Source organism: Ranitomeya variabilis, chromosome 1 (assembly GCF_051348905.1).
Source record: "Ranitomeya variabilis isolate aRanVar5 chromosome 1, aRanVar5.hap1, whole genome shotgun sequence".
NCBI classification, from domain to species: Eukaryota; Metazoa; Chordata; class Amphibia; order Anura; family Dendrobatidae; genus Ranitomeya; species Ranitomeya variabilis.
Genome location: NC_135232.1, coordinates 839,141,455 through 839,153,488, shown reverse-complemented (window position 1 = coordinate 839,153,488; position 12,034 = coordinate 839,141,455). Strand labels below are relative to the sequence as shown.

General features: G+C 38.9%; 1 protein-coding gene across 10 annotated transcripts in view; it reads left to right on the top strand.

Moving 5' to 3' along the window:
- The window catches only part of MAPK10 (mitogen-activated protein kinase 10), a 361,444-nt gene that overhangs the window by 284,593 nt on the left and 64,817 nt on the right, over positions 1–12,034 (top strand). For 3 of the 10 annotated variants that reach the window (XM_077275821.1, XM_077275819.1, XM_077275817.1), the window contains exon 8: positions 1,177–1,248. The exons of the other annotated variants lie outside the window; for them this stretch is intronic. In XM_077275821.1, the coding sequence (XP_077131936.1) occupies positions 1,177–1,248 (72 nt within the window). The remainder of the gene's footprint in view (positions 1–1,176; positions 1,249–12,034) is intronic. 10 annotated transcript variants of the gene reach the window in all.

Genomic DNA, 12,034 nt, shown 5'->3' with positions numbered 1-12,034 from the left:
TCCATCAGGGGCACCCACTGGAGCCAAAGTTATACAAAGTTCACTACCTTAATTTAGCTGGTAGTGAAAGTTTTTTGGATTAAATAAGATCATTATCAGGACATTTCTACAAACTCACTACATATGGAGCTTTTATGGGGTGATCCTCCACCTGTTTTCTTCTTCAGACTACAACTCCATAATCTCGATTAGTTAAGTGACAGTGGAACCTGTATTTGCAATCCATTATATAGGGTCCTTTAAATAGCCACAAACATTTTCTGGTAAAATTCAAGATAATTGCCTGTCTTGATGAATCGGGGCCATAGAGTTTGTAACATATCACAAGACTGATCTGGTTCCTACCTTAGGTTATGGACCATTAATGGTGAACCTTGCAAACCCCTGTAAAGGGAAACTGTCGCTTTATTCATGCTGCCCAAACCACGGGCAACATAAATCAAAGTCTGACTGCACAAGTACAGCCGGGTATAATTTTCTCTGAAACACTTAATCTTTTCAGAGTAAATATACTGAAGTGCTGCTAGACATGACGTCAATCGCCTTTAGATTCGCTGGGAAAAAAAGTCCAGGGAACTCTCCGGACTAGTCTCGTCTTTAACTGTGGTTCACGGCTGGATCTTCAAACCATATTTTTGTGCAGCCAGACTCTGATTCATGCTGCCCTTGGCTTGGGCTTCATGAATTGTCTGACAGGTCCCCTGCAAGGCATCTAGCATTTGTTGACTTTTTTTATGGGTGCGTTACCAATTATTTCCAAAATTTTTCTTATGAGCTCTCAAAATAGCAGTCCTTAAAGGGCTGTACTAGCAACAAATATTTATTGTTTGTCAACCCCACAACCACCAGCGATCATGAAATGATAAGACCTTCCAACCATCCGATGGTTGGGAGGAGTTTGAGCCTATGCGCATCTTCAATATTCGAAATCTGCTGCGCTATCTAAAAAAAATGGCACCTTATAGTTGAAAAATGAGGCTGTAATATCACTTTAGAAAAAAATAATGACATTTTTGGTGACGTTAAGTGTTTCATCACAGTTTTTTGGTTGCGTTATCCCCAGTCATACACTCAGTACTACTGTCTTCTCTCACACTGCATGACGGACCTTCATGTGCATTGTTTTTTGTTAACTTGGTGCTATTTCTTCATTGCATTATTTTTATTTGTTTTCAGTTGACATGTGGTCTGTGGGGTGCATCATGGGAGAAATGATTAAAGGTGCTGTGTTGTTTCCTGGCACTGATCGTATCCTTCCTTACAAAAAAATATACTCCTGGCTGTCAGATGCTTCATTTTCTAGAAGTAACTTAGTTATTAACATAGTAACATAGTTATTAAGGTTGAAGGAAGACTTTAAGTCCATCTAGTTCAACCCATAGCCTAACCTAACATGCCCTAACATGTTGATCCAGAGGAAGATCCAGAGGTAGAACAAACAGACTAGACCAGAAGTAACTGAGGGATCACTCCAAGTGTCTTCATGTTTTTCTTCTGCATCATATCATATCTGACATTCACCCTCATCCTGCAGCGGGTCAGGAATCAAGACTTTGTTAGGGAAATCTGGTGATAATTTCAATACATAATAATAACCTTTATTTTTATTTTTATATAGCGCTAACATATTCCGCAGCGCTTTACAGTTTGCACACATTATCGCCACTGTCCCCGATGGGGCTCACAATCTAAGTTCCCTATCAGTATGTCTTTGGAATGTGGGAGGAAACCGAAGAACCCAGAGGAAATCCACGCAAACACGGGGAGAACATACAAACTCCTTGCAGATCTAATATAATGTATAAAAGTCATGAATAAATAATGAACTTGCATGCATTAATAACGTGGAGCTCCTCATTATAGACAAGGCAGCTTAAGCACATCTCTAGGACCCCAAGGTTTACAATGGTGTCGTAGTCTATTTTGACTATTTTGTCATCAAAGGTTGACCTACTGTTTAAATCAGGTTTTCATGTTAAATGTATATATTTTTTTTAATTTGAGTATTTATTTTTTTCTTCATATCATGATCTCCAGAAAAAAATGTAAATCTTGTATTTTTGACACTGGCCACTGGGGCAATTTTAGACTCATGCCTCTTATTTCTAGAAATCCTTATGTACGGTACATTAGCAGCAATAGACTGACCCTGACCTTATCTTTTGTATTTAAGTGTCTAATTTGTTGATATGTCATTGTGAAGCCAGGGGTGAAGGGTTTTAACATGTTGTGACTGGTGGATCCAGTCTTGCCAGCCGTTACCTTGTAATCTTGTCTCTGATGATAATTAGATATATGAAAAGTCATGTGTAAAAAGCGAGAGGTATGAGTCTAAAATAGATCCAATTACCAGTGTGATATAAAAAAAATTGCCAAAAAAATAACATTTAATTCAAAAATCTCATTTAAACAATAGGTAATTTTCTGTTATATTCCCTTTAATCTAGGCAGAACAGTAAGGGTATGTTTCCACGGTCAGTAAACGCTGTGGGTTTGATGCTGCGTTCATCCGCAGTGTCAAACCTGCAGCTGCCAGATGTTACAGCAAAGTAGAGGGGATTTGAAGAAATCCCATCTCCACTATGCATGCAGGGCTTATCCGGATTCCCTGTCGAGACAGACATGCGGTGCGTCTTTCGAGACTGCAGCATGTCAATTTATCTTGCGGAGATGCTCCATCTTCGCAGGATAAATTTCCTGTCCAATGTATAGGATGCGGTGATTCCGCACAGTACAATCAACACATGCGGAATCAACGCTCGTACAAAAGCCGGCAGCGATTTGGACGCAGCGGACATGTGCTGCGTCCAAAGTGCTGCCGGTTCCTGACCATGGCAACTTACCTAATAATGTTTTGATGCCATAACCTAAACATTTTTTTAGTTTAAAAAATGTACACTGTGTGCAGAATTATTAGGCAAGTTGTATTTTGATCACATGATACTTTTCATACATGTCCTACTCCAAGCTGTTCAGGCTTGAGAGCCAACTACCAATTAAGTAAATCAGGTGATGTGCATCTCTGTAATGAGGAGGGGTGTTGTCTAATGACATCAAACCCTATATAAGGTGTGCTTAATTAGTAGGCAACTTCCTTTCCTTTGGCAAAATGGGTCAGAAGAGAGATTTGACGGGCTCTGAAAAGTCCAAAATTGTGAGATGTCTTGCAGAAGGATGCAGCAGTCTTGAAATTGCCAAACTTTTGAAGCGTGATCACCAAACTATCAAGCGTTTCATGGCAAATAGCCAACAGGGTCGCAAGAAGCATGTTGGGCAAAAAAGGCTTAAAATAACTGCCCATGAATTGAGGAAAATCAAGCGTGAAGCTGCCAAGATGCCATTTGCCACCAGTTTTGCCATATTTCAGAGCTGCAACATTACTTGAGTAACAAAAAGCACAAGGTGTGCGATACTCAGGGACATGGCCAAGGTAAGGAAGACTTAAAAACAACCACCTTTGAACAAAAAAACATAAGATAAAACATCAAGACAGGGCCAAGAAATATCTTAAGACTGACTTTTCAAAGGTTTTATGAACTGATGAAATGAGAGTGACTCTTGATGGACCAGATGGATGGGCCAGAGGCTGGATCAGTAAAGGGCAGAGAGCTCCACTCCAACTCAGACGCCAGCAAGGTGGAGGTGGGGTACTGGTATGGGCTGGTATCATCAAAGATGAACTTGTGGGACCTTTTCGGGTTGAGGATGGAGTGAAGCTCAACTCCCAGACCTACTGCCAGTTTCTGAAAGACAACTTCTTCAAGCAGTGGTACAGGAAGAAGTCTGTATCGTTCAAGAAAAACATGATTTTCATGCAGGACAATGCTCCGTCACATGCCTCCAACTACTCCACAGCGTGGCTGGCCAGTAAAGGTCTCAAAGAAGAAAAAATAATGACATGGCCCCCTTGTTCACCTGATCTGAACCCCATAGAGAACCTGTGGTCCCTCATAAAATGTGAGATCTATAGGGAGGGAAAACAGTACACCTCTCGGAACAGTGTCTGGGAGGCTGTGGTGGCTGCTGCACGCAATGTTGGTCGTAAACAGATCAAGTAACTGACAGAATCTATGGATGGAAGACTGTTGAGTGTCATCATAAAGAAAGGTGGCTATATTGGTCACTCATTTTTTGGGGGGTTTGTTTTTGCATGTCAGAAATGTTTATTTCTACATTTTGTGCAGTTATATTGGTTTACCTGATGAAAATAAACAAGTGAGATGGGAATATATTTGGTTTTTATTAAGTTACCTAATAATTCTGCACAGTAATAGTTACCTGCCCAAACAGAGATCCTCCTAAGATAGCCAAATCTAAAAAAAACAAAAAACACTCCAACTTCCAAAAATATTAAGCTTTGATATTTATGAGTCTTTTGGGTAGATTGAGAATATAGTTGTTGATCAATAATAAAAATAATCCTCTAAAATACAACTTGCCTAATAATTCTGCACACAATGTATAGCTAATTAATTGAAAGTCAATCTCAATCATAAAAATTGTTTTAGCTGGAGAATGAAACTCTTACCCCAAACTTCATTCCAGTAAAGGGTGTTCGATTAGTCCAAGCAGGTATGTATATAGCTTTAGACAGGCCATTTTTTGTTCTGTAATTGTGTGAAAGAAAGCTGGAGATTCAGAGCTCTGTAAACACTAAATTCCAGCCATATTAAGGATATTTTATGACATTGACATTTTTTCCTACTTTAAACTTTGGCTTCTTGAATGCAGACAAAAGACTCATGTTGGTGGAGCTTTAAATATTAGAAAATTCACAATGTATTCTGTGGATTTGCTATTTTTTACATTGTATACAAGGCCCTGATTCATCAAGGCTGGAGTTTTTCACGCGGGTCTTAATGCGGAGGTGTGCTGTCGAGTCAGATGCTCCTGATTCATGCCCCCATTCTGCCCATGTCCCACCCCAGCTCTGCCCATTTTGTTAAGTGATACTAGCTTGAAAACGCCAGAAGTCGCAACATTTTTGCGCAACCTTGTGACTTATCAAAATGGTTTACACCAGATTTCTGGCGAAAACAGTTTGATGAATCAGAGCCAAAATGTTTCAAAGTAAGAAGTAATTCTGTCTATCAGTCAGGAACCTGTCATGATGATTAACAGTTCGATGGTTATTGTTGACCTTCTGCATCCAAGAAGTTGTATTTTCTTGGTTTATAGTGAATGATAGATCATAACAAAAATAACAGCGAGGTGAAGTCCCAAATCCTCAACACTTTTTATTTCTAGAAAACTTTTTTGCTAGAAAATCATGAGTAGCCATGATATTAATTTAATTTCCAGCTTAGACATACCATATGTAATGCATCTATAAAGAGTGGTATTACAGTATGACTTTCTGCATGTGAGTGTTACTACCTCTATATGAAAGTGATAGAAGCACCGTATTTTTAATGTAGGACCTGTATGTACAATGATAGCAGAACTATGCACTAAGACCTGACATGCACCAATGGGGTATACATTGACAGTAGGCCCTAGCGTCATCTCCTATGGCAGGCCACAGGCTCAGAAGTCCATCACTGTATGCACTGTATTGGCTGTGATTGATCTTCTACCTCTGCTCAGTGTAGATATGAAGGACCAGTTGTCATAAAGATGAATCATGATGTGATCATCATTGAGGACATGCCCTAGTGATAACTTGAATCTACACTCTCATTAATCAGTCCATTGCAGATTTTGCCATACAATATATTTTTCATTAAACAGCTTACTGCTTGCCTAGAGATACATGCAATCTGTAGTGCACCGCTGGCATTTGTAAAACAAAGTAGGTTTGTACAATGTTGCCTTGTAGATCAGTCTGCATTTGTCAGTCTTCTGCAAGTGAATCCAAGATAACATGATGTGGAGAGATCACAAGATTTCCCGCTGCTGGGATCCCCAACAATTAAAGCTGTTGTCCAGACTTGAGACAAAAGTCTACAGTCACTCTATGTGACTGCAAACTGCTGCATCATGACAGTGTGTGGTGCCCGAATTCCAAGCAGGTGGTCACATGCATTTTTGTGATTTGCGTACTTGCGCCCACATGTCGATTATGTGTATTTAGCGCTTCTCAATAGAAGAGAATTGAGAGAAGCTGGATGAGACTAGTGAGAACATGACTTCAAATATGCAAATTGCATACTTTCAGTCATGCTAGTTTCACCCAACTCTGCCAAAATGGGTGGGACAGGAGAAGAATGGGGGCATGAATCAAGAGCAGCTGACTCCACAGCACTTCTCATCAAGACCGCCAGCTCACAGAGAATCATAAGAGCTTCCGCACCGCACGCTATCATGATTCAGCAATCAACAGTCACATAGAGTGACTGCAAACTTTTGTACCAGACCTAGACAACCCCTTTAACTTTACACTTGAGGGGTACTGGGCAACCAGTATTTGATACCCTTGTTGGTCCATCAGTAAAGAAATAAAGCATTGCTCGGTGTTCATTGGAATAAATGTCTGTGTGCACTGTCTGGTCAGGCTATCCAGAGAGAATATGCTCTTTGTAGCTGCTCCTTGCTCTGACTTACTGATGGGGTCTTGACATTCTGGTATTTGGAAACTGCTATTTATGCAGTTATTTGATACATCGTTTATAGTAGCTGAAAGTTTAAACTAACTCTCCAGCAATCCAAAATCCCTTAGAAAGGCCAGCACTACAAAAATATGCTGAGACTGAAGGTCTAGAATAGAATAGAGCTGGAATGACAGAGGCTTCAGGTCTAAAATCTTATTAGCATATAAAATCAAACACTGATTTCTCAGTAATGGAGGAACAGACTGGCCATGTAAAGGTAAAACCCAGGATAGAAACATATTAAGCAAATACTCTAGAGTAAATAAATAAACAGCATCCATGTTGATAAGGGCTGAGAAGGACTGAACCCGGCCAGTAGACAAGCAGCCATGGGGAGACCTGAATATTATGTCCAGCTCAACAAATGACAGGCCACAATTTTGATCAAAAAAATGCAAAAGCCTTCCCACCACTTCAGGGTGACCCTAAGCAGGACGGTCCTAACCTCATTTCTCAGTGATGGAAGAACAGACTGGCCATGTAAAGGTATTACTGAACTTGTCGTAGAAAGAGCTACATGTACATACAGGTGCTTCTCACAAAATTAGAATATCATCAAAAAGTTAATTTATTTCAGTTCCATACAAAGTGTGAAACTCATGTAGAGCAATCTATTTCAATTGTTTATTTCTGTTAATATTGATGATTATTACCTGTCCACACTTGAAATAGATCACTGTCCGTAATGACTCTATATAATATACAAGTTTCACTTTTTGTATTGAAGAACTGAAATAAATTCACTTTTTGATGATATTCTAATTTTGTGAGAAGCACCTGTATAAATAGTTGAGGAGGGTGAAATCCTGCTGACAGATTGCACTTAATAAAAAATCAGTAGAACAAGCCAAGCTAAGAAACTTTGAAATACTTTTTAGTAAAGAAAAAATTAACTTTTCCCATGTGTCGTTCATCAAATCTGGGTACAAGCCTGTGCAGTGAAGGAACAAATGACATGTTTGCTTTTAAACTCTGTGGAGAAGGGAGGAGAGAGAAGCTGGAGCTAAAAAATGCAATAATGTCATGTAATGGCGAAAAGAGGTGTTCTGAACTTATTCTCAAAAGAAATCTAAAAGTGCAGTTCAATTTTAAAATGCAGAGTGAGTGGACCAATCCTTATATATAGAGCAAGCTTGTAACCAGTACAACTGCAAACATCACTACCAGTGTACGTAATGATATCAGACGCCAGAACATTTGACGGATGGTTTGGGAGTTCCAAACACAACTGAGTATGTGATCTTGACTGAATTTGGAACTCACCTTTTCTTTTGTCTCTCCGGTCAGTCACCAGTCGGAACAGGAAAATATGAGCCCTCATTCTAGAGATAGATGTGAGTTCCAGAAGTGGGACTCAAATCTATTAGACATTTATGGCATTTTCTTTGGATATACCATCAAGGGAATCTGTCAGGATCAACCCTTTTACGCCATCTGTATGGGCATGCAGGTCATAGAAAGTTGAATTAAACGTTACCTTGATACAGGTATCTGTGTTAACATCTGCAATTCGATGTTATATTCCAGATCAAACCAAGTTTTTTTAATATCTAAATGAGCTGTTAAGATCCATAGGCTGGACATAATCTGCCTCTAGAGTTTATTTTAAGTTAAAGGGGCATTACAGTATCAGTGAGATATATAATGACTTACAGTCTGCTCTCCCTATCCCACCTCAGAGCATTGCTTGGTTATAACTAAAACAGTACAGCAGAGCTGAACTTTGTCCAATTAAAAACACATCTGCAGCTGCAGTTGTCCTCTCATAGTGCTTCAGCTTCCATCTCACAGGCAGCCAGTGTGGGGTGAAGGGCAGTAGAGTAGAGCCGAAAGCACTGTGAGGGGAGAGCTGAAGATGTACTGAGTTATTTATAATTAGGCACATCTCTGCAGCTGAACTGCTAGCACTATGAGAGGACTACTGCAGCTGCAGATTTGTTTGTATTGAGACAACGCTCAGCTCTGCTGTACTATGTTAGTTATACAGCTGTGCTTAGTTAGGTCACTGATTTCTAAAATAGCAAGAGAAGCTGAAAAAGGTGACTGCTGCACAAGCTGAGGCAGAATAACTAGCTTTATATAAGGAGACATACTAAAAATCGAATCATTGCTTTAAGATGAAAGGTACTGTGCATATGTTCCGATTAAAGAAGTTTGTGACTTTAGGGTTAAACATTGTTTCTACATGAAAAGCATATTGATAGGACATGTCATCATTGTCTTGTTAGTAGAGGAATGGCTGAAAGGGCTGCATTCACGACAAGAACAAAGGAGTTACAGTAGATAAAAAAACGTGGTCCTATTGCCTTTTACCGATACCAATATCAATGTAGATACCTGCCAGGCGAGATGCTGGACAGCACATCATTACTTAATGTACATATAAGCCTGCAGCAGCTCATCATACACTATTTCTTGCAGAAATGGACTTCCTCTGATCACTCTGAATGAATGTGAAAATTGGGTACATATTTCATGTTTAGCGCACATTTAGGACTCTTGCCGTTTAGATTCTCTTCTACCGAATTTAGAAAATGCTTTTATTTTGAGCTTTATGAACACTTGCATGTATATATATAATTGTTCACAGGGAAAGATGGAGGACGCACGCTCCCTGGTCTATGTAGATAGTGTGCTTGTCCTCCAGCCGCGCTGTAATCCACTAACTGATGCTGTCTAGAAGAGATAGACTTCTGCTGAAGTGCCGCAGTTCATCAGTGGAGTATCAGGGCTCAAGGTTAATAACTCCATGTCTTGGCAACCACTTCCTCCCACAAGCGTTCATTCATGCCGCTAAGCACAATGCATCATTGAATAGTAAGGGCTCCATCTGCTGGTCAAATCATAGAACACAACATACTTCTTGTTAATTCGAGATCACTATTTTCCACCCAGCATATGCAGCAAATTCAGTAAGTGTTTCCTAACTTTAGGGTTTGTGCATACATTTAATCATGCAGCAATTTTTTTGGCACCAAAACCAGAGTGTTGGGTGAAAGAGCACTGCATTTCTGATTTCAGAAATCTCATTCACTTTGCTGGTACTTTTTTGCATTTGTAAAACACGCTTAAAAACGCAGCATGTGAACAAGCCCTTAAAGAGTTGATTTATTACTTTCCATTCATTGAAAACCATCATGAGACTGGTCATATGTAAGAAAGAAATCTGTTCAATTCAGGTAAAAACTATGGGTCTGATTCAGTTCTTTCATTTGCTCCTGTTTTGTGCCTATTTTTGTTTGCAACAACTTCACATTTTCTTTTGCGCCTTTTTTGATGTCTGTTTTATATGTGTTCACCTGTTTTTTTTTTTGGAGGGGGTTCGATACTGTGGGTATACATTTTTGCTATTTCATTGCTTTCTATGGGCTAAAAAATGCTGCAAAAACACTGAAAGAATTGACGTGCTGCAGATCTAAAAAATGCTGCAGTTAACCACTATCATCACATAGTGATACTTTGGTGCATTGTGACAAGTGACAAATTCATCTCTGCAGCACCCGTCAATGACAAGGTTATTACGGTATTTCTTGTGAGTTATGATAACTTACCTAATTTAGATATCTGCATTACTATAGACAATGGTAGATATTATATTATGGTCACTGTGACGTATTTTCACGCTATTATAACAATTAACCAAGTTTTGCTACTTATAAATGCCTTAAAATATATAATACTTAAGTTTTACACTAAAATGAAGCTTTTATTGTATATTCCATTCATGCAGAAGAACCTAATGCAGTTGGCAGGTGCCATATACACAGCACAAATGTGCATAGCTAGGCATAAGCATTTATATATTTTTAATGCTGGATCAGATTCATGTTTTATGAATGCATTTTTTTGAATGTTTCTGCATCTTAGAATGCTTAAACTTTAATGAGATCTTATGAGTTATTTTCTTCTGGACGTCATTTTATTCTATAATATTAAAGTAATTTTTCATACCTTTTTATCTGCTCTGAAGAAATACAATTTTTGATTGTCACCATGATGTCATTTCAGTAAATGCGTCTTGATATTTTACTATTAAAATAAATTCACTGTTTGATAATCTGGTACAAATACCAGGATGAATAGATTTTTTTGCATCTGCCATATGTTGCCATATATTCGCAATATTACAATGTATCACCTATCCATGAGATAGGTGAAAACTTGCTGACGAGGGGTGATTTGACCACTGCTCCTACCTCCAGATCCCCAAAACAGGGCTTTGAAATTCCCCATTGACATGTGCTCCATCTTTAGGACGGCCGGAAAATAAATATCCTTAAAATGAAGGACGTTCATCTTATTTCTGTATGTAATGACTCCTATGAATATGTTATGTAAATTATATATTTTGGTTTTAGGTCTTTAAACCCCACCCCCCAAAAAAAAACAAATAGCTGGCACTTCTGGATCTGCAGCTTATTTTCCAACAAGTGTCTTCAAAGTCTAAAATTTGGGAGCCTAGACAATGTAAAAGTTTCAGCAGCCCTGGTCAAAATTACTGTTACTGTGAACAGTTAAGCAAGTTCCCCGTTGAATCCGATTTAACACATCTGGGACATCATGTCTCGCACCATCCACCAACGTCACTGACGTTGCACCACAGACTGTCCAGGAGTTGGCGGATGCTTGTCCAGGTCTGGGAGGAGATCCCTCAGGAGACCATCCGCCGCCTCATCAGGAGCATGCCCAAGCGTTGTAGGGAGGTCATACAGGCACGTGGAGGCCACACACACTACTGAGCATCATTTCCTTGTCTTGAGGCATTTCCACTGAAGTTGGATCAGCCTTTAACTTCATTTTCCACTTTGATTTTGAGAATCATTCCAACTCCAGACCTCCGTGGGATATTAGCTGTGATATACGTTGATCATTTTTAGGTTTTATTGTTCTCAGCACATTCCACTATGTAATGAATAAAGATTTACAACTGAAATATTGCATACAGTGATATCTAGGATGTGGGATTTTAGTGTTCCCTTTATTTTTTTGAGCAGTGTATATATACTGTATATACTGAATATATAGATTATTATTATTATTATTTATATAGCACCTTTAATTCCATGGTGCTGTACATGAGAAAGGGGTGTTACATACAGGGTTTACAGTAAACAAGTTTACAGTGACAGACTGGTACAGAGGGGAGAGGACCCTGTCCTTGCGGACTTACATTCTATATGTGTGTGTGTGTGTGTGTGTGTGTGTGTGTGTGTGTGTGTGTGTATATATATATTTTTTTATTTTCATTTTTTTTGTCTAAAATACAAAAGAGATGTGTCATCTTTAACTTTAGGCCTTTTAGAGAGCATTTCATCCTCAACTTGCTTAACTGTTCACAGTAACAGTAATTTTGACCAGGAGTGCCCAAACTTTAACATATCACTGTATGTGTATGTGAGTTTACACATATGACTTTCAAATCATTAATGTGGCTGTAAATTTTG